Genomic DNA, 22,271 nt, shown 5'->3' with positions numbered 1-22,271 from the left:
GTGTTGTAATCAATAATCAGTAACTCGTGTACGACAATGCTTTGCAGATCCTGTGCTTTAAAAAAAAAAAATTGATCCCGTTGACTAATCGGCTTTTGACTTTTAACTCTTGGATAGCTTCGACGCTTCTCAGTATTCACATAGAAAGGTTGTTTGACGCGTCTGTTGTGTGAAAGTATTTATAACCTCGACGTAACGCGTCACATTGTTCACTTAATTAATGCTTGTTCACTAGATTAGTGTCAGAAAGAGCGGAGAGCTCTTAATCCTCTCGGTACTAAGCACTGGAAGTGTTACTGTGAGCAATATTCGGCCAGCATTCAAACCAATTTTTTGTCGTCTGATTTTGCGGGCACTTGTTGAAGCTACATTTGCAGAAATTTGCCACAATGTCAGCTTTTTGTCAGATACAGAAGGTCACGAAGGTATCGGCCTGCTGTTTGGTGATCTTCGTATGTTTAGCGAAGTCGTCCATCATTGATCTTACATCAGGACATTCCTTCTTTGCTGCTTTGGATGAGAGCCAGAAAGTGAAGCTATATTGGAATGTCGACACTGCAAAGAAAGAGATTTCTTTTACAGTGGAAGCCCAAACAACTGGATGGGTCGGCTTTGGAATTTCCACAGGTCAGGGAAAGATGCAAGGAGCTGATATTGTTATCGGCTGGGTGAAGGATGGCAAAACATACTTCAAGGTAAGCTTTGTGGGGGAGGGGCACAAGCTAACGGAAATCTGTAGCTCACAGGAGTTATTTTACAGTACTTCTCTTGTTTCATTCAGCTTGATTACGCAACATGGTTAACTTAATGATTGAACGACGGCGCCATTTGCACTATTTTAGTATTCAAAACTATGATTATGCATATTCCGTGACAACAAAAATTGTGCGTAGTTTGCATGCCTAGGCGTATACCAATCGAAAAAGAGAAAGAAAAACACTAAGTAACAAACAAACTCGTTTTGAAGATTTTTTGATCAATTTCTCATTAGGAATTTATTTTGTTTATCAGTTTATTGATTTCACATTTTTTTCAGATGATCCATCATTAAGGGCAATATTCTCCAAGATTGCTTTTTATCTTTTTTTTTTTTTTTTTTTTTTGTAATATTAAGCAGTCACCCACAGGGTGGTAAACAATATAAGCAAGCCGGGACAACTGACCGCTTAATACTGGTTAACCGCTGAATACGTTGCTGCTTAATACAGGTTGAACTGTGTTATTTTCAGCATCACCGACTAATCCTCTCTTCTTAGCGATTGATGTCATTTTATACTTGGTGCAACTGAAAGTGTGTATTCTGCATTTTTTTGATATCCAAAATTAAGGCGTTTTCAACAGTGTCATGTAGACATTCACTTTTGCCTCTGACTTCCGCGAATTTTCGTCCTCATAAAATTAACTTCTGAATCGTGGCTTTTAGCACTACGTGTATAAGAGGTGGCGACACATTGGTCTGTCCACAAAGTAGAAATAGGAAAATCAGTAGGAAGAGAACAGACTTTAATAAGGAAAAAAACCTAATATGGTGTTAAACTTTTTTATGAAAGTGTTGTTTGCTTATTTTGCCGCAAATATACTGATTAAGTATTTCGTGTAGTGTGATCGTCCGGGTGAGTGTAGTTCTGAAAAGAACTGTTGTTGGTGACAGGGATAAACTGTCCGGTGTGCTGCAAACAAGTTGCGCTCGTCTTGTCAATGTCTTGATAGTCGTAGCTTTGTGGGAAGTCGGGTTGTAGGATGATTCGTCAAGAAGTCTGTCGGTATGCGTCGGTTTTCTGTATATTGTTGTTCGTAGTTCGTTGTTGTTTCGGCCTACCAAACAGTCGAGAAAAGGAAGCTTGCCGTCTTCTTCGATCTCCGTGGTAAACTGAATGTCGGTGTTTTGTTCGTTAAGGTGATTGTGAAAAGCGTCAATTTCGTCTTTGTGTACGGCGATAAATGTGTCGTCAACGTAGCGTAACCAAAGCGGTATGGTTTGTCGGCAAGTTGCAAGGGCGCGTTCCTCGATGTTTTGCATCACAATTTCTGCGACAACAACGGAGACCGGCGACCCCATAGCTGTTCCGTGCAACTGCTTGTAGTGTTTCCCGTTGTACTGAAAGTAAGTCGATGTAAGGTAGAGGTTAAGTAGGCCCATAATGTCTTCTGTCGGTAATGGTAGTGCATCAGTAGACTGTTGGATGGCGGTTTTGATAGCGAAAAAAGACGTACAGATACCTGACGACTACAAACTTGTGTCTTTTGATGTGAAATCACTGTTCACCAGTATTCCACTTCAATTGGCTCTACAGTGTACTGAAACCGCCATCCAACAGTCTACTGATGCACTACCATTACCGACAGAAGACATTATGGACCTACACGAAAACAAGTACCTTGACCGTGTTTTTGACAAAAACAACTACAACACTGACGTCATTAGACGAAACACTCACAGGGTGACCGACACTACAGAAACTAACAGGGACTCCACATCTATCACGACTACAGCTGCTATACCCTACATCAAAGGCACTTCTGAGGCTATCGTGCGGATCCTACAACCTTACAACATTCGCGTAGCTCACAGGCCTATTACTACTTTACGACATTTGCTGACCAACGTTAAAGACGAAGACGAACCCAACAACAGACAGGGAGCGATTTATAAGATCGAATGCTCCGACTGCCAGGCCTCCTACATTGGTGAGACTGGTAGAAACCTTAACACGCGACTAACTGAACACAAACGAGCAACTAGAAATGGCGATGTAAACAATCACATTTCTGAACATCACCGACAAACTAATCACAGAATCGACTGGGACTCTGCTAAATGCTTAACCTACAGTACAAACTATTTTCAACGACTGACTCTGGAAAGCTGGTTCACTAACTTAGAACAGACGCCTCTCAACAGATGTCAACAATTACCAGCACCTTACAAACGACTCATTAACGACGTGAACAAACCGACAATCAATCACATCACGGCTAAACAGACCAATCACGTTCAACAGACCAGACTTTATAACATCATCGACTGACAACTACTCCTCACTTGACTCTGAAGATGACTACCGCACAGATAGTCGAAACGTCAGTCACCAACAACAGTTCTTTTCAGAACTACACTCACCCGGACGATCACACTACACGAACTACTGATACTCCTGGGTTCAAACCATCTACTTTAGTGATTAAGTATGTTAAGTAGCTCTGCGGGGCAAACAATGTACACGTATATCAAAATCCCCTCTTTGGAATCGTTAACCTCAGTCTCGAAGTCTTTTGAATTAAACTGTCTTGGAGTGTGAAGCTTTAACAAACTGTTTCAGCAGATATGACGACTGATAAATTGGCGCTGTCTTTGGTTTTGCCCATCGCTTTGCTTCAATGGCTTTGTTTGCCTCGTGAAAGGCCAAGTGAACACACGTAGACAAATTTTTTTTTGCAACATCAGCTGTGTTTTAGCTGACTCATGCTGCACGCCTCAGTGATCTTCTCTATCGGGGGGGGGGGGGTAGTGAAAGTTCTCAGGTTGTTTTCTTACAACCTCAGGTCTTGAGGCGATGAGGTCGACTGGCACCTTCTGAAACTTGATTCTCTGCTTTGATTGGTTGGTTATTGTTGACCTGCACGTGCATGAAATTTCTGTCTCTGGAGGGTGGGGAGGGGAGTGACCTCCCTCTGTTATTAAAGTTAAAGGGAATCGTTTTCCCCACAAATAACTTTAAGATCCACTCGTTTTCAGGATCGTCATGCAACCGGACACTCCACACCAAAGATCGACTCTCAGCAGGATTATGTCCTGATCGCCCTACAAGAGGAAAGTGGCAAGACCGTTATGAAGTTTAAACGGAAGTTTGAAACTTGCGATACGGATGACAATTCAATCAAGGTTAACTTTTAACTTTCCATGTAATGAATAAAGGCAGATAAAGTATTTTCAGTTCATAAAAATTTTGGGCATGTGTTTGGATCGTGAGGTCGTTGTCTATTTGCTCCTGTAAAAAAAGGAAAATATGTCCTTACTCAAACAATCTTGACGCGAGGAAAGAAGACTGGGCGAAGCAAACAATAGTTAGGCTGACAGGTAAACTTCAGCTTAGAAATGCTCTGAAAGGACAAACAGACTTTTTGCTTACTGCTGTTTATTGGAAGTCTCCTCGCTCGAGTAAAAACCTTTTTTAAGGGAAACTTTTCAATAGAAAAGAAGAGATGCTACCTTCATCGATTCTACGCAAGGCCCCACGCAATATTTTAGCCCACCGCATATTCGTAACCCAGTTGTAATTTTTAGTCAAACCGTAATTTTGAAAACTCGATACTGAGGTACTTTATTTTGACTCCGTTTTTAGACTAATTGCACTAAAGATGTAGAGAACAGTTTATTTATTCTTTGGAACAGAAGATAAAGTCTTTGTATTCTATTGCAGGAAGGCACAACTAAAGTCATCTACGCTATGCACCCAAAAGATCCAGAATCTGAAGATAATATTCCAATGCACACCATAAGAGGAGCAAGAAGTGTGTTTTTACTCAACGCTATTAAAGACGTGCCCAAGCTTCCGGCTGATGCCAAGACGTTCGCCTTCCTTATGAACAAGGTAACAGTTGCTGTGACCAGAGTGTCGAGAAGTTATTGAAAGCCTGGTGAAACCGAACCAAAATAATCAAAACGGCTAGTCATAAAACAAGCGAGATATCGCAAAGTTAAAACAAGCAAATTACCTGCAGAGGGGGAAAACGCGAATGACAATGTCGTGACCGTTTTTTTTTTCCCCTTTATTTGCTATCATTCATCCTTATTTTATTATCTTACAGACACAATTGCCACCTAAACGTACAACGTACTATTACCGCGTGTTCCAGTTTCCAACTCTACCTGAGAGACGGGACATTATTAGGGTAAAGTTATTCTCCTTTACCTTTTATTTTTTTCTTTTTTCACTTTGCAAAGTCGTTATCACTTGTCTACAACTTGATAAGTAGTTGTAAACCTAAGCAGTTATACTGTTTGATTGTCTCTACGCATATATTTTAAGACTGTTGAAAAGGCTTTGAAATAGCTAAGGAAAACATGACTTCGTTCCCAGAACCTGGGAACAATGTCTAGAAACAATGTTTATAAACAATGTCGATGAACAATGTCGATGAAAATACGGTCTATGTGAGTTATTGGAACCAATTAGGTTTAGGAATCTTGATTTTCCCTTCAAATTTAGGAGGGACGTGGAGAAGAAATTGCTTGTGGAAAGTTCCACGATTAACGCTCCAGAGAGGGTTGGTCACCAACACTTTTCATTAATACTTAGACTTAACAAAATAAATTCTACTGGGCATGCAAATTGTTTTTGGAACCATTGTCAGAAGGAAAAGCGAATAATCTTCATTGTCATTGATCAAACGGGGCTGGTCAAGTTTGAAGTTTAAGTTGTTTCTCTCCGATTTCCTTCTCAGATCGAACCTGTTATCCAAGAAGGTAATGAAGGAATTGTTCACCATATATTACTTTACCAGTGTGATCACAACAATTTCCCTTCGAGCAATCTCAGCTATGAAGGAGTGGGTGATTCCCCTGACATGCCGCCTGCTGTGAAAAGTTGTACTGGACCTTCCACCATTGCCGCCTGGGCGATTGGAGGCGAGGTTTGTGTCTCCTTACAAAACATTTAAGCTATAGAGTTTCCAACTCAATAACCCATGTTAGAAGATGTTAGATAAGTATGAGGAAAGTCCTAAAATTTTGAATCGAGGGTACTTCTTATTAGGGGTGTGGGGCTGCCGGAAAATTTTCTCATTACTTCTTGCGTGAGGGTATATTTCAAACAAGTAACCTCAGCGGCCAATCGGAACAATTAACCTTCAACTCCCAAGATCTCATTAGTAATTCTCCTTACTGTCTGTGATACAATTCATATGATGTGAGTTTGGAGAATTTGGAATTGGATCAACCAATAATCCTCCAATTGATATTTCTCTTTATTCTTATTACTTGTCTGCTTGATATTTTACTGATAACATAAAGAGAAGTTTTGTCTTGGTCTCTAGTGGGATTTGAAGGGTTAAGGGAAATTATTCAAGGAGCTAACGAGAATCTAGTATAAAACGCGGAAAACTATTTGGGCGCGGGAAAACGCGACGGACCAAATTGGGATAAGTTGCGGTTTTGCACCACCATGGTTAAGAATACATTACGTTTTTTTTTTCGTTTTTGTTTTTGTTTTGTTTTTTGTTTTGGTGTGGTTTGTTTGTTTGTTTTCTTAAACCGAACAGAGAGCAAAATATATTAAAACTAAGACAATCCCTACAGCTCAATTAATCCTTTACACCCTAACATCAGTATGCATTTTCTCCACACTGCTCTCTATGCATTTTCTATGGTATTCACAAAGAGAATTTGTTTAACAATCAAGAGCTTCTTTAGTTGGTGATCATTTCCTTTATTCTCATGACCTCAATGTTTGCTTTAGGGGTGATACTGATAGGAGAAAATAGTTGCTAATCACTCCTAGGGGTTAAAGGGTTATGAAACGGCTCCATCATCGCAAGCACCATTTGTTACATGTCTTCCTTTGTGACTAACAAATGTGATGATAACTGAATCCACAGACCTTTTATTTTCCTGAACACGTGGGACTTTCCATTGGAATAAATGACAGTCCAAAGATCGTAGTCATGGAAATGCATTACGATAATCCTTTACAAAAAACAGGTAATCTGTGAAATGAAAAAAAAAAAGTTTTTTATTTGTATCTGTTTGTTTCCTTTCAATGCCTTTAACTCACTGCCGTTACCTTTTCGTTGCAGGCATTTTAGACAGTTCTGGTTTGCGCTTTCATTACACAAGTCAACTTAGAGAGTACCAAGCTGGTATTTTGACCGTTGGATGGCTTGTGTCTAAAAATATGATCATTCCGCCTCATCAAGAAAGTTGGGAAACACAAGGCTATTGTGTTGAAGATTGTACAAAAGAGGTTAGTAAAAATGAAGAAAAACTGTTCAGTGCTGCATGCGCCCCTGAAGCTGTGTCCAGAAAGGCAGCGAGTCTGACACTGGTACGACAGGCCTTTCTTGAACTTCCTGGACTGTTTGGCAAGAGAAATCCACGAACAGAGCATAATTTTTCAGGTTACTATTCCTGCTACTACAAAATATGAATAAAGGGAGTAAGTTTGTAAAGAAACTGTAGCGCAGCGTCGGTGGAGAGTATAACATGGTAATTTGGTATTATCGACTGAATTGATAACGTAAATTGGCTACCGTAAAGAGTTTCAAAGCTGACGTTTCGAGTGTTAGCCCTTTGCTAGAGATAGCGGCGAAAGGCTAACGCTCGAAACGTCAACTTTGAAACTCCTTGCGGTGGCCAATTTACGTTATCAGCTCAGTTGATAATACCAAATTACCTTGTACTACAAAATACGATTTGCTTCATTTATTGGTTTCCCCACTCTTTTTTTTTTTTGTTAACTTCCGCCACCACCCTCCCCTCTCCCACTTCAACCTTCCATCTACGCAAATCTGTGAGGCCTTAGAGTTGCGTATGAAGACGTAATAAAGAGATGATAAAATATTATTTCTCAGGGTATGAAAGGATCCTCTTTATCCGGCGGAGGAATCAAAATATTTGCCTCTGCTCTCCACACGCATTTGGCTGGTAAGTATCAGCTACTAAGCCAGCACATTCTTTTTTCCCATATGATATCATGTTGCTTGAAAGCTGAAAAATAGTCACTAGAAACTGAAATGACTCTGTTTGCCTCACATTGCACTGAATCACTGTACATATTCATAACAAGGCCAGGTATAAATAAACGAAGATCACACCCTCAGCGTCTCATTCCCGCTTCCCTCTTGTAGGTCATGCAGCGTACACTAAGCATGTCAGGGATGGTGTCGAACTTCCAGAGATTATCAGAGACGATAACTATGACTTCAACTTTCAAGTGAGTTTGTTATGATTAACTAGGGGAAAAAACTCGCAACTAGACTTTGACAATTCGACAATCGTTTCATTCACATAAATTTCTTGTCAATTCAGTGTTTCATTAATGTCCTTGTTTCTCCCAATTGTTTCTCTTGATGACTGTAGGAGTTCCAAATTCCAGCTGAGGAAACCACAGTCATGCCGGTAAGAAAGAATTTTGATCAGTGCAATCGATATTGTGTGTGTGTAACTGTGTTCTTACCCAAACCCTGCTGTGGAGACCTTTAAATGCTTGCACACCGATACTACTGAATCCGCTGACATTTTGGCGACCACATCTACGGTATTCGGGCCCTTACAATGATGCCTCCTCCAAGAGCCGGTTAGGATTTTCTGGAAAACGCACTTTTAACGTGGAAATCTGAAGGTCCCCACAACTTATGACCAGAGTGTTTACATTTTCCTCGGAAAGGTTCCTACAGTGGTGTGCTATGATGAAGTGTACACTTTTCTCGTTTGTTGATGATGTAAATGAAGATGATAACTTTTAGTCATTTGTTCGCCCACGATCGTGAGATCGATTGTTCTTTCTGCTGATGTTCAGAAGACTGATAATTACAGTTCTGATCTTACATTCCTTCCTTATCGTCTCTTATAAATTACTCACGTTTCCTTTTCTTTCTTTTATTTTTATTATTTTTTTCAGGGAGACACGTTGATAACTGGGTGCAAATATCATACAAAGGACCATCCAAAATCCGTGCGTCTCTTATTTTAACTTCTTTATAACTTGTAAGCTCCAGTTTGAGAACGAACAATCTGTTACCAGAGCTAAGTCTCATTGAGAAGGATCAAAGCTTTTGTTTCTTGACAGATAGCCGTGATTCCTAAGCGCACGAGTGAAATAATTTCTTATCACTGGAGAAGTAAAAGATAGGGAAGGAAGGGGCTAAAGTTATTTCCGTGACCCCTTGTTCCGCCATTTGTGTTTTTCGCTTATCGCGATTCACTTGAAAACCGATCTGTGAATCATGAGTAGAGTGCACTCCGTGAATAGTCAGCACAGTCCGCTCACTAAGCTCCCGGAAAATTACCAATGGACGGTGTCAAATAAGACACTCAAGTCCGTGAAGAAATGAAGAAATGCATCCACGTTGATCTCCAATATTCCCTTACCGCCCAAATAAAAAATGTCTACGCTGTTGGTTATATCAAGGATGGCTTTCCCACAGTTATTCACGCGCAATTTACCGAGGAAATTTATGCAGTTCAGATGTTGTGCTTCTGCCGTGCCAAGCTTCATCGTACTTTCTTCATCATACTGAATAATGATCTTGCTCGGCAGCTATTCAAACGTTGTGCCTCTCTCGCGCCAAACATTTTTTTAATATTTGCTTGTTTTGTTTTTTTCCAGGGCGGTCTGGGAACGAGCGAAGAGATGTGCCTATCCTTTCATTACTACTATCCTAAAATTAATTTGTCTAACTGCTTATCGTGCCAATGTCCAGCTGTGAAAAATTGGTATCAATCACACTACTCGTAAGCATCGTCTTTTCAACATCGTCATTAGCGCCGAGCTAATACTATCGAATCATGAGAAACTGGTGTCGAGTGTTCCATTGTAATGGTGCTTATCAGAGGTTCGTTGCTCCCGTCGAGTCTGACAACCAACGTCCTCACGGTAAAATTGACCAATCAGTTTTCACGAACGAGACCTGTTACAAACGACAAACAAGAAGTTGGTCATGTGATTACTTAGCTTGATAACAATTAAGTGGTAAAACGTCTGCGCGTGTGCGAAGATTGAAACACATTAAATCTAGGGAGGCGGTCTGACGTACCGCTTTCATGGTAAACAACCTCACAAACTAGTTAGTCGCGGTGTTTTGAAAGCGTGTAGACTTTTTGTTTGTTTAAGTTCGAAACTAATTATTTAATCAATAGGATACCCTTATCCTTACCCTTTGACCTCGGGAAGTTTTCCTTTCCTCACTCTTGTTTTAATATTTATCCATTAATAGTTCAATTTATCTTCATAGATTTTATGTGTCAGCGTTCTCTTTTCATAATTTCCTTTAAAGTTTTGCGTTGGAAACTAACGCGAGCCTGGCAAAAAATAGGCGGTGCCCATATGTATAGCTTTCGTTTGACCGCTGTGTTCCCACCGCTGTTTGGGAAATAGGCCCTCAGTCCAAACACGAAACAGGCGAAAGTCGCTCTCAGAACGGCAAAGTCCCTTTCGGGAATACCCCTCATCCGGACGATCGCACATGATCGACTTTAAGTCCCACGTTAAAACGATTTACTGTACGCATCTGAGTTAGTGTTTCTCATCTTTCATGAATCCATGTAGGCAACATCCCGCAAAAAACAACTCTTTGTGGAACGATAAGTGGACTCCCGGACTGCGAGACAGTTATCGAGACACCAACGCTATAAATGCTCACTGCAGTGGTGCTGACGGAAAGGACCTGCCGGTGGGTATATCTTAAATTTCTTAATCATTTGATGGCCTTGTGAATAATTCAGGGGGGAGGGGAGGGGGGGAAATGGAGCACACAGGTCCCCACACCCATCTAACCAACCAGCATTCATTCAAAACTTACACTGTGATAACTTTTAGTGGGGACAGAAAAGGAACAGCCCTGTTCTTTTGCAAAGGCAAAATGGAACAGCGATGACTTTGCCAAACATTCTTTTCACAGGGTCTCGGTTGGAAAGTAGTGGACAAGCCAAAAATCGACACTCCTTTGAAGCCAGAGCCGGTGTGCCAAGATGTACCCTCAAGCTCCCCTAACAAACTGGCATCGTGCAGCCTTGGGCTGGTAACAATTCTTTTTGCCGTGCTTCTCTCTTGTATGTACTGATTTCGATACAAAGCAAGGGGTGAAAAACTACAGGTATTCTCAGTTTCCACTGAAAGTAATTCCCATTTAACCAAGTAATCCACTTTTATACTGAAAATTGAGCTGAATACATAAATTGATATCTTTCCAGAAAAAAAGGAGGCACGGAAGGCTTTCCCAATGGAAAACTTTCTCAAAATACCATTTAACAGTGCATGACAAGACTTTGTGTATTGCAATTTATTTAACCAATCACAGCAGCAAATAGTATCTAGTCTAAAGTAGAAATAGTAGTAACAATTGTAATCACTTTGATCTTTTTGAGAAGTTAGGATTCCTTGAGCCTATTTATATCAAACTGAAAAAAGTGCATAGTGCTTTATCATAATTTGACAACTAAATTTTGTGCAGTTTTGAATTAAATAAAAATCCCTTAAGCGGAAACTTAATTTTTTAAATTGTGGATCTGCTATCTTTAGTAGCTTCCTCTGACACTGTTAAGTCAAATGTCCTTTCAAGTCGTATGATTTTCTTTAGGTGCGTATTCCTACCCTTTTCACCCTAACATCAGTATGCATATTCTCTATACTAGCCTCGGTACATTTTCAAAAGTGGTGACAAGGAGAGAGGTTGTTTAACAATCAAGAACTTCAGTTGTTGATCATTTCCCTTATTCTCCTGGCCTTAATGTTTGATTCAAGGCTAATACTGTAGGAAGAAATTGGATGCTAGATACTCTTAGGGGTTAAAGAATTAAAAGCTCGCGCAATGTCCAAGACTATTCGATCGTACGATCAATTTCACATGGAAAATTCTTCACTCTGCTGGGTAAAAATATTGATGAACACGGTAGATTTAATCCATTGAAGCATATGCAGATAACAAAAAGTCAATGAAAACAGAAATTCCATCTGATGAAAGTCGTTCCTACGTTGAAAGCTGTGCATATCACGTTACTAAGGGTACCACTAAAGCTGGCTCATGGACAATGCTTCATGCTACGGCAAATTTGATACGGCGCTGAAGAGTTTAACGGAAGGGTGCGGCACTTGACCGTTTGTAAAATTCAGTAATTCAACGAGTTTCGCTATGGTTCTCCTGAGGTTTTTCTTAGGAGAGCGAAGCTCTACATAGGATTCCCTGACGAAATCTCTAACGTTGTTTTGCTAACGTGAAAAAAACGCAAATAAGGTATCGGGGGTAAGTGTCTCTGCAAAAACTCAAAAGCAAATACAGTGGTTGTACGCCAGTTTAAAGAAGAGCTGTCAAAACATACCTAGGAAAAGAAAACGCATGTGAGTGACTAGAATAACCGGTTCGAGACTAAAATACTCGCAAACTCTTCTGAAAATATGTAATATTCATTATCGATGATACTAACACACGAACAGTAAAACAATTGACATAAAACTAAAAAGAAAGGCACACCCCACCGAGCAGAACCCGGCTTCTGTAACACGTTGATTGGCCAAGAACAAAATACAGAGACCCTGTTAAGGGCTCTATACCAGACCACTCGGTCCAGTTGACTCCAGCACAATAACACCAGGCCTCCTCGTGTGCCATGTCGAGACACATTTTTAGGACACCCAGCCGTTACGAACCTACTTTACTACGAACAGTAGCTAAATCCCCTGCCAAATCTACAAAGAAAAGTGTGGAAGCAGGTACCGATAAAAAAACTGCGACCTAAACTGCCAATTGCTTCGTTCTACTCTCCTTACGACGGAGAAGTTCGATAATGGACAAACCTTTTTTGTGTTGTCCCACAATGTTAACGATTTTCCGCTACTTCGACCTATATTTCACATTGATGTATGAATCAATGTAAACGTCCTCGAAAAATGAGTGAAAATGGACTACAGCTATCTTGAAGGAGTATACCTCTACATTTTAAAACTAAGCAATGGGTCAATTTCATCACCTTCCGCTATTCCGTAGATTATGAGCAGTCCTTGGCGGTAAGGTCTGTTACGCTTTAGGCGGTAACAACAATTTTTTTTTCACCGACTTTTTTCTATTCGGGCGGCAAACTTCGCCGAAAAACAGGGACTGTTCGGAGTCTAGCTATTCTGAGTCTCGCTTCTATGGATACCTTGTGGCGGTACCCGAATATCTCCGCCGTTATCAAAGTCGAATCTACATTTTATCATTGTGAACAATTAAAGAATTTCCACAGTACCTTTGGTTACAAGAGACTGACCGCTACCACCTGTATTGGAAAATAAAAAAATTTGATGGGAAACCAAGTTGCAAAAAATAAATAGCTGTAAAAATATTACGGACTACGAAATTTGAGAGAAAGTTGAATTCAAGTTCCTGACACTAAAATTTTCATCATTGTTTCTCATAAAATGTTGCTACTTTAAGATTTGTGCTAGATTCCGTTCATCTTAAGATATTTGTACCACAGTCACGACTATGGATCGCAGTCTAATTAAGAAAAATAATGAAAAACACTCCAAGAAGAAAAAAAAGCCCTGTTCTTGGCCTTCACAGAACTGAAAAGCAACTACTGCAAACCCGAGAGAACCGTGAAATTTTGATTAGACACAAGTTTTCTTCTGCCAATCTTGTCTGCGTTATCTGTCAGTAATACCTCTGATTCAGATGGTAACATCTGTTTCATCCATTTCACCAAATAACTGCGAAGGATGGATTCATTGGCACAACCAGCATAAAGGCAATATGTAAGAGAAGACATCGTTAGCAATGAAAGTACAATAACATAGCGCACATTTATGTTACAATTTAGCAAAAATACCGAAAAGTCAAAATCGGCTGTCTACCAGCCAACTGTCTCAAAACTGCCGGAGTTAAGCCCGGTTTCAGTAGCATAAAGCAATGTTCAATTGAGTGTCAGAGTAATCCGAGTTCGCTTTAGTTTTTCTTTAAGTCGCTCTACGATTAGTCCCGAAAACTCGCGCCTTTTTCTCAACCAGTCAGATTCGAATTCAAAACCAATCGCGACTTAATCACTCACGTTTTCCCGCGCTTCACACAGTTCACCTATTTTAACTCGTATTAACTTGCACAGACCTGAAATGGGTCTATAAAAATCCTACTTTAGTCTAACTGGTGGACAGAGGTAAGACTGGGACTTGTATTTTGATAAGTATCAGAGTGTTTACAGAATAGAAGAATTCAATGATCGAGCATCACAAATCATTGTCAAGAATTGCATTACCCTAAGTAATGGAGAAATACAGTACAATTTACATGTATTTCTACTCTTTGGAATGGTTGCCGACTCGCACTAAGGTACCTCCTGTAAGAAAAACTATAAAATGATAAAACAGTCAGCATAAATTTTGATGAAATACACACCATGTATTTAAAGAAACAAATTTTGAGTAGGTTAACTTGATAGGCACCATCAAACACTGACATTCACATTAGAACTTTTAGGATAGATCCTATTGAGTGCAGAATGTTTATGTTTATGGAATGTGCATGTTATTCTCAGTTACTAGTAAAAATTGGAACGCGGTTATTGAATTCCCAGCCTTCTAATTGGCTGAAAGGAGGCAGGATATGAACCTATAGCTTATTTCCGTGCTCAAAACCTAGCAGCGACAAATAAGGTCAAAAAAATCGTCAGCAACGTGAGAAAAAAACAAAATTATTAATTTTACGATCGAGGTTACATGTAAACCGATTACCATGCACCTCCTTCTAAAATGGGAAAGAGAAAAACATTGCGCTAAGTATAAATGTATTTCACTTCTTCTCAACTCGTTCCCTGACATCCTATCACAGAGACTTTACAAGGTCTTAGCCTCAAATAGATGTAACTTAAAATTCAGTGAACAATTAACGACATTAACAAACATCCCACTCTTGAATTAATCAAATCAAAATTGTGAGAAACATGACAATATAACATCTGCCAATGTTCCGCACTCTTTTTTATTTATTTTAATCAGTTTATCAAAGTCAATAAATTACTCTAGTAACAACAAACTTAAAACATCACAATGTTTTATTAACAAACAATAAGACAGTGCAATCAACTTTTATCAAGAACACCAACAATCCCCTTGGACTACGATAGAGACAGACAAATCTATTCTTTTTCATAGCTAAAATGCCTCGTAACCCCCATAACATTCAGAATAGGAAGAAGTTGAACCTTCAAAGGTGAAGAAGGTAAACTTTTCTTTCTACTCATATTCACACTAACTCGTTGAGCCAGAAAGGCATCGGAGCTGATATTACTACACGTAGCACTGAAAGATGCAGGAACTTTTCCACGTCACAATATGTATATACTAAAATTCCCTAAATGGCTTAAACAAGTTTAACAGCTTGCAATATTTTCATCATTATCCAGTCCGAGCAATGTACATAAAAGAAAAGACTCATGAAAAATAACTCAGCCATTAAATAAGCACTAATATCTACCAAATGAAACTCATCTTGAAAAGTGTCATAAATTGTTAATAGTACATGATGGATTCATGAACAAAAGAGAGATGAAGTCTTATGTACAGCGTTCATCGGCTCAAACCTTTTCGGTGATGAAAGGATGTGTGAGAGCCTGATTGAGAGAGATCCTTTTGACTGGGTCCAACATGAGGCATTTGTCGAGCAGATCCTTTAGCTGCATGACTTTACGTTTATGTTCCTCATTCAGTTTTTTGTAGCCCAGTAGAGACTCAACCACTTCTTTGTTGGGGTTGATGGCTCCCATCACTGTAACCTTTTCCTAGTGTGTTTGACAAACAGAAAAAAAGTTACAGTTGCATAGAATCAATTATCAAAAATGGTTGTTTACAATGGTCAAAAGTCAAATGATTACTGTATGTATCATTACATGTACGTATATGATAATCTTCTGTTGCTATTTTCCTAATGACCCATAATCCAATACATGTAGCTAGGGGTGTGCTATGATATTTTCTTAATAATGCTTTACAACACAAAGAAAAATGAGATTTAAAACCAAGGACACAATTGATCTAATCACATTCTATAAAATAATATGACCCTTAAAAATTTAAGCAGTTCATGTTGTAGTAGAAGTATGTACATTTAGTTCTCACCATAAAGCGGCTGGTTAATAGTTGGCTGGTTAATAATTGTTGAGGGGAAGTTGACACAATCTTGTAACAATAAATGTGACATGTACATGTGGGTGTCTTCAAACTCTTACCCTTTGAGTGACCTTGTCCACCTCATGATAAAGGAAGTTGCAGTTTTCATCAAAGTGTTGATCTCTGAGTGATCCTTTTCTAATCATCTTGTTAGGCATTTTCCCTTTGTAATCCATCATAAGCTTCAGCATTTCATTGTTGGTCTTCCCAGGGAACATAATCTTTCCTGTGTAAAGCTCAAATAATGTCGTTGCTACAGACCACATGTCTATACTGTAGTCATACTTTGCACCTATAACTGAGAGCGAAAGGAAATTTAAAAATTATAATTTTATAATGAAAACTGTGTATAATAATTTTATAGTTGTTGACAAGTGCATGTGTTTTTGTCTACACAGCATAATTTTAAGAGGTACATTGCAAAAATGTTTCCTATAACATTGCAGGATTGCCTACATGTATGAGGAAGAGAAAAGTGCAGCTATGTATTAGACTCACGCAAAGTAGGTTGGACTAACAATATTGAGTCTAGCATGTGCAAATTGTAATCCTCAAAGAATTATGAATACACTTCACCCTACGTAGGAAGAGCAGCATTGTACACTTTTCTTTTTTTTCTCTATTTTTGTCAAACTTGCTCTAGGTTCTTTCCATCAGATACATGTATGTTATTTAACATAAAGTACAAATATGAAAAAAAAAACCCCTCATCAATCAAACAAGTGATAAGAGTACACCCTCTAACCTGTCCAATTGTATATATGGGTACAACACCAGGACCCATTTGTTTGAAGGGTATAATACTATCTGCTACATTTTAATTACACTCAACTGCTGGATAGCGATTTATCCATTGCATAGTGTTATCTGCCTTGAACACCTAGCTCAGGTTGTTCAAAGCTGGGTTAAGATAACCCAGGGTTAGTGTTCAGCTCTGAAAGCTTTATAAGGAAAATTTAGTTCAAATCTTCCTGCATGCAAGTTAATCATTGGATTTTCTAAAAGGAACAAGGAAAATTTTCCCCAAAAGGCTTTTGAACAATGAAATAAAGAAACTTGGATGAAAATTGAAACCCTGTGTTAATGCTAATTGGCCTTCAAACAACTGGGCCCTGGGTTCAGAAGTTTAAATGCAAATGCACAGTAACTAGAAGTGAAAATTAGCAATCAGATCAGGGGAGAAATGGGTGAAAACATTTCTCCTTCATTTCATTAAAACTTACTTATCTCTGGGGCTCGATAAAAACGACTAACAAGGTACGGAGTTATATCACAATCAGAGGAAAATGAAGCTGATCCAAAATCACAGAGCTTTACAACCAGTTTTGATTCATTCACCTGTGAGAAAAACAAATAAAATTTACTGCAGTGTCTGTGTAAGCACTCTCATACCAAAGAGCATCCCCTGTACCAATAAGTACCCCTATTCTGTTTCAGTGATCTGGTGACAGCACTGTTAGAACCCTATAAGAGTACAAGCACATTATGATCAATTGTGGTCATCTTCCTTAATTGCTTGCAAAAAAAATTGTGCTCTTCACCTGAGTCCCTCAACTTTTATTCCCATGTGATGAAATGTGATATTGGATCAATATCAGTATCTGGGCAACTGCCCACCAACCCCTCCCCTAACCCAACAGCAGTCAATTGATAACAAGTTAGGGTTGATGTTGGGTTAGGGGAGGGGTAGGTGGGCAGTTGCCCAGATACTGATATTGATATGTGATTTTCAACATCCCTGTGACCATTGTTAAGTGAATATTCACTGTATAATTGTTACTGCAGAGACTTGATTACACCCCCTTGTTCTAATAAGTGCCCCCCTTACATTCTGTCATTTCTAGGAAAAGAAATATGCACCCTCTCCCTTATAAGCATCCTGTTCCAAATAAGTGCCTTCCCTTAAGTACATGTACATGGATGTCTCAAAATTCAAAATTTTACAAAATGCATGAAGATATTTTGCTTGCAAATAATTCACTTATTTCTTATCAAAGTACAAGGCATGTAAATCAGTGTGATTGGAAGAAGGCGCATTTCAAAGGAGAGAAAAATTTTTACCCTTCCTTTTCATACCCTGCCTCTCAGCCAAAGCTCACAGAGTGGCCATTTTCTATGTTCTGTTCATTGGCCATAAAACAGTTACTTACCAGAATGTTATCAGGTTTAATGTCTGCATGGATTATACCTGTCTTCTTTAAAAGCTTCAGGGCTAGGAATAATTGCTGACTATATGAACGGACAGCTTTGTAGTGAAGTCCCACATTCTGACCATATTTCCGTAGAACCTCTCTCAGGTTCATACTGAATGGAATTAACATGAAAACAACAGAACAGAAAAGTCAACCTCTACATTTATTTAGTATATGTTTTTGACAGTAAGCTGTTTTTAAAGTCTGTCCTGCACACTGCAAAATTATTTGAAGGATACTAAACAAATCAACCTCTATTTGGTGTAAAAATATGCTAATATAATTGTCCTTGTGCATTGTCTTTGGCCTCACATTTGAAAAAACTGTTCAGCTCTTCAACAGTTAATGTCCCCTAACAAATCTGCAAATTTATCTTCCTACCAAAAGGAAGCTATTGTGTATAAACAACATAAACCTCCCAACCAAAGAGCTGACTACTGAGTTTAATGGTAAACTTTAAAAACAAACGTACATGTACCTCAGAGATTCAAATACAAGACACAGATGATTCTTGTGAAAGAAATGTCGATATAATTGCAGACAGTGATACTTGTCATCTGGGTCAGCTGCATTCAGCTTTTTCAGAAATTCAAGCTCCTTTAAGCCAGTCTTGTGCCTGTGGTTAAGATAGAGATGAGATACATGTAAATTAAGTCAGCAGGCTGTACACGGTACTCTTACAAGTAGTAGATACATGTGATAGGGTCTTATAACCCATTCACACCAAAGCTTAAACAAGTTTTAAAGGTATTTTGTTAAACACTTTATCACTGTTTAAACCAATGTTTTTTTTTTTGTTTCAAAGTAAAACATTGAAAATACATGCCAATGATTACTTGAATCATACAGAAAATTCAGTTTTCCAGTCCTCTGTTTCTGGTTTTCATTCAGTTAAACCTGATTTAACTAAACATATTTTGCTGGTGTGAATGAACTGTTAATGACTTTTAGATTTAAGGCACTTAATCTACCTGTACCAAAATTTCAACCAGCCACCCAGGCCAGAGAATTCTTGAATAATATGTAATTTAATAATTATAGAAATAAATATTATAATAATACTTTTTATTCTTATTATATTAATAAGAAAAATGGTGGAGCCATGCTGCTCACTCTTAATACATGTGCATAGTAAATTGTTTTGTTTTGTTTATTTTGTTTTTTTCCCCACACTGTAGCAGCCAATATTTCATCTCTGGCAACCAGTTAATAATTTCAGGTTGCCAAAAGGTGAAACTGAAAAAAATTAAGCTTTGAGCACTGACAGTTATTGTCCATGTTCTGATGATTTGCAATGCCAATAATCACTGGAGGTGGTACAGGTGAGCAATGTATGTTTGAGTGGCAACAGGAAATCAGTCTCCTGGCAAAAGTTAGGTACATATACACTGTAAACACCCACTATAATACAGTGCAGTAATGCACTTTGAGAGCATCACTGAGTGCAAAGCTATCTTATTACTTACATCATCTCATTATTCCTGGCTATTTTCACTGCCACTTCTTGGTTTCCTCTTGCTTGATCTCTTGCACGTACAACATTTCCAAACACCCCTGCTCCAGTGTAACCATAAACACAGTAGCGCTTGTCAAGAATTTCACTGATACGAATTCCTGAAGAGCAAAAATCAACACTATCAAGATTTGATGTATACATAAACATGTCTTCCATGTAATAGCATAGCACTCTGCATTTAAGAGATACCCATTGTGCATCATCTAAAATTTGACCACATTAGACCCCATCAGAAGGAAAAAAATGAACTTGAAGCAAAATCAAGCAAACAAGCAAGCAGAAAACAAGAGTAACCAATTCACAAATGGTTTTTTGCACATCTAACTGATATCAGAACCACAAGTAATCTTACTGTAATATCCCTCAGCATCATCCCAGTTGTCTGTGAGGTTAGGATTTTCCTTTCCTGCCTCAAGCTTTAAAGTCCTTGCAGGACTCTGAAATTATAACAAAAGTCACAGTGTAATTGGTTAAGAATCAGATCACTAATTGCATACTTAAATTTGACCAAACTGTTGTGCTAGTGACAAATTTAAGCATCAAGAGATTATTGTTGCAATTGTTTAACCTTTAAATTGTTGAAAAAAAAGTTAATTTTTGACACATAATGGTTAATCCAATCTTGCAATGGTGTTCTTGATATAAAAAATGAGTTGGTATCACTCCTTAATAATGTTTATTTTAAGCTGAAACTACAGGACTTCTTTCTTGTGCAGGTAATAGTTTTGTCTATTCTATTTACTGGTCTGTGGGATAATGTGGTAAAAATTCATGCAAATCACTTCTGGTTTGGAGTTACAGGGTTAGATTTTTCCTGAGGTAAACTTACACTGTAATTATCAGAGAACATATCATCATCAGCAAACATGTCCCCCACAGCAGATTTTGTTTCACTTTCTTCTTTTGTCTCCATGTTGTCCTTTACATCTCTCAGCTCCTTCTCTGTTTTGCTACTTGCCAATGCTATTTCCTGTTCTAAATCTTCAGTGGCTTGTTTTTCTACAGTGTCACTGTCTTCACTGTCTGATCTCTCTCCAGGTGGAGACTGAGACACAACTGAGTTGGCAGTGGACGGAGCATTTGATGAAATGCCACTGCCTTGGTACTTTTTCAAGATGGCTAATCTCTGCAGCCTTCTTTTCTCAATAATTGCATCTTCATCTTCTTCCTTGTCGTCCATCTCAAAGTTGTAGAGGTCAACACTATAATTTATAATAGGAAATTTGAATTTAAGTGCAGAGGGAACTTCTTTTCAATCTTATTAGTGTTTGAAAAACCATCACAAAAATCTGGTTCAAAATTTTTTAATTCCTGTGACTAACAAAAAGAAAATAACACTTACTCTGGATCTGAATCCCCCTTATGACCTTGCCCCTCAGAGTAACTTCCCTTGAATTTATCATTGTCACGTCTTTTGCGCCGAGGTGACCGGGACCTGCTGCGCCGTCCAGAAGATTTACTCCTCCTCCTTGGTGAGCGACTGCGACGTCTTGGAGATCTGCTTCTTCTCTTTGGTGACTTGCTGTGTCTTTGTGATCTAGAGGATGACCTTCTCTGTCGTCTAGGAGATCTGCTACTTCTTCTGCTTAAATCCTGTTTACTTTTCCTTTCCTTGGATAAAGTTCTCCTTGGGGACCTACTACCTGACTTTCTTGGTCTCTCTCTTGATTTTTGTTCCTTGTCAGACACAGAACTTCTTTTTGGTGATCTAGATTTTGAATGATGTCTGAGTGATCCTGATTTTGTTTCACTGTCTTTTCTGCTTGCATCAGTTTTTGTTGAATCTCTCCTTGGAGCAGCAGATTTTTCCTTTTCAGCATCATTACTTTTTACACTTGAATCATGCCTGGCTTTTGATTCCGTTTTGCTATCATAAGAACCACTATGTCTTCTAGAACTGTGACTGTGTGAGTGATTGTTCAATTTTTCATCTCTGACAAAATCAGTGCTTGGCTTACTATTTTCCTTGCCATCCTCTCTTCCATCACTTTCTCTTCTTGGGCTTTTCCGTCTTCCCTTTTGTTTTTCTTGGCCATCAAAGTCTCTCGCTTCAATCACCTTATGCTTTCTGTCAAGTTCATGATCCTCCCGGTTTTGTCTATCTCTATGCTTGTCTTTAACTTCATCATCTGTCTTAGTCACCGGAATTCTATGATTTCCTGCTGATTGTTTCTCATTAATTCGAGAAGCTTCTGCCAGCTGTTCCTGTAAAAACGCTTTCCTTTTCTCGAGTTCCAAAAGTTCGTCTGCAATTTTAGACTTTTTCTCGGCAGGTTCGCCGTTTTCAGGAGCGTGATCCTTGTCTCTTCTCTTGTGGTGTTTATGCTTGTGCTTATGACTCTTGTGTTTGTGTTTATGCTTTTTCTTCTTTTTCTTGTGATCATGCTTACGCTCAGATGTTGTCTTTTCGTCCTTCACAACACGGGTTCCTTCTTCTGAATCACTGCACAAGTTGTAAGAAGGAGAGAAATTACTGAAAAGAACTCAAAATAATTCGAAAATTATTCATTTTATCATTGGGTATACCTATCTGACGATTCATCGTCTTCTTCCTCCTTCCTCGACTCTCGCTTTCTGTCTTCCCTGACTCCGAAAATCTCGGCCGCCATATTGATTATCTCAGCACTATGTTCGCCATGCGTTTTCCCGGTAGCCTCGATTTGCAGATAACAATAATTTCTATGGGGGAGATGAACGAAAACGTAAGGG

The 22,271-nt window shown here is 38.8% G+C and overlaps 2 protein-coding genes across 5 annotated transcripts; one reads left to right on the top strand and one right to left on the bottom strand.

Moving 5' to 3' along the window:
• The first annotated feature begins 12 nt into the window (after positions 1-12).
• Positions 13-11,216, top strand: LOC113674227 (DBH-like monooxygenase protein 1). Its single transcript, XM_089200581.1, has 14 exons — positions 13-695; positions 3,737-3,883; positions 4,422-4,592; positions 4,810-4,893; positions 5,446-5,634; positions 6,598-6,700; positions 6,796-6,962; positions 7,570-7,642; positions 7,846-7,931; positions 8,078-8,116; positions 8,619-8,672; positions 9,327-9,451; positions 10,266-10,389; positions 10,618-11,216. Exons 1-14 carry the CDS (start codon positions 390-392, stop codon positions 10,777-10,779), a joined length of 1,830 nt encoding a protein of 609 aa, XP_089056707.1. The 5' UTR covers positions 13-389; the 3' UTR covers positions 10,780-11,216.
• LOC113674310 (uncharacterized) lies at positions 10,983-22,181 on the bottom strand. Of its 4 annotated transcripts, XM_089200580.1 has the most exons (14): positions 22,089-22,181; positions 20,905-22,005; positions 20,392-20,764; positions 19,915-19,999; positions 19,513-19,660; positions 18,525-18,662; positions 18,005-18,158; positions 17,078-17,192; positions 15,914-16,152; positions 15,269-15,466; positions 13,946-14,038; positions 13,358-13,403; positions 12,941-12,970; positions 10,983-12,034 (listed from the first exon to the last, which is right to left on the bottom strand). In XM_089200580.1, exons 1-11 carry the CDS (start codon positions 22,169-22,171, stop codon positions 14,015-14,017), a joined length of 2,658 nt encoding a protein of 885 aa, XP_089056706.1. In that variant the 5' UTR covers positions 22,172-22,181; the 3' UTR covers positions 10,983-12,034; positions 12,941-12,970; positions 13,358-13,403; positions 13,946-14,014. The 4 variants fall into 4 exon arrangements, with proteins under 4 accessions (XP_089056706.1, XP_027046595.2, XP_089056705.1 ...); XM_027190794.2 differs by having other exon boundaries at positions 13,358-14,038; XM_089200579.1 differs by having other exon boundaries at positions 10,983-12,970; positions 13,358-14,038.
• Between the last annotated feature and the right edge of the window lie 90 nt (positions 22,182-22,271).

The sequence above is a fragment of the Pocillopora damicornis genome, chromosome 3, assembly GCF_964200805.1.
Source record: "Pocillopora damicornis chromosome 3, jaPocDami1.2, whole genome shotgun sequence".
NCBI classification, from domain to species: Eukaryota; Metazoa; Cnidaria; class Anthozoa; order Scleractinia; family Pocilloporidae; genus Pocillopora; species Pocillopora damicornis.
Note: the sequence above shows the minus strand (reverse complement) of the source record. Positions and strands in the feature narration are given on the sequence as shown.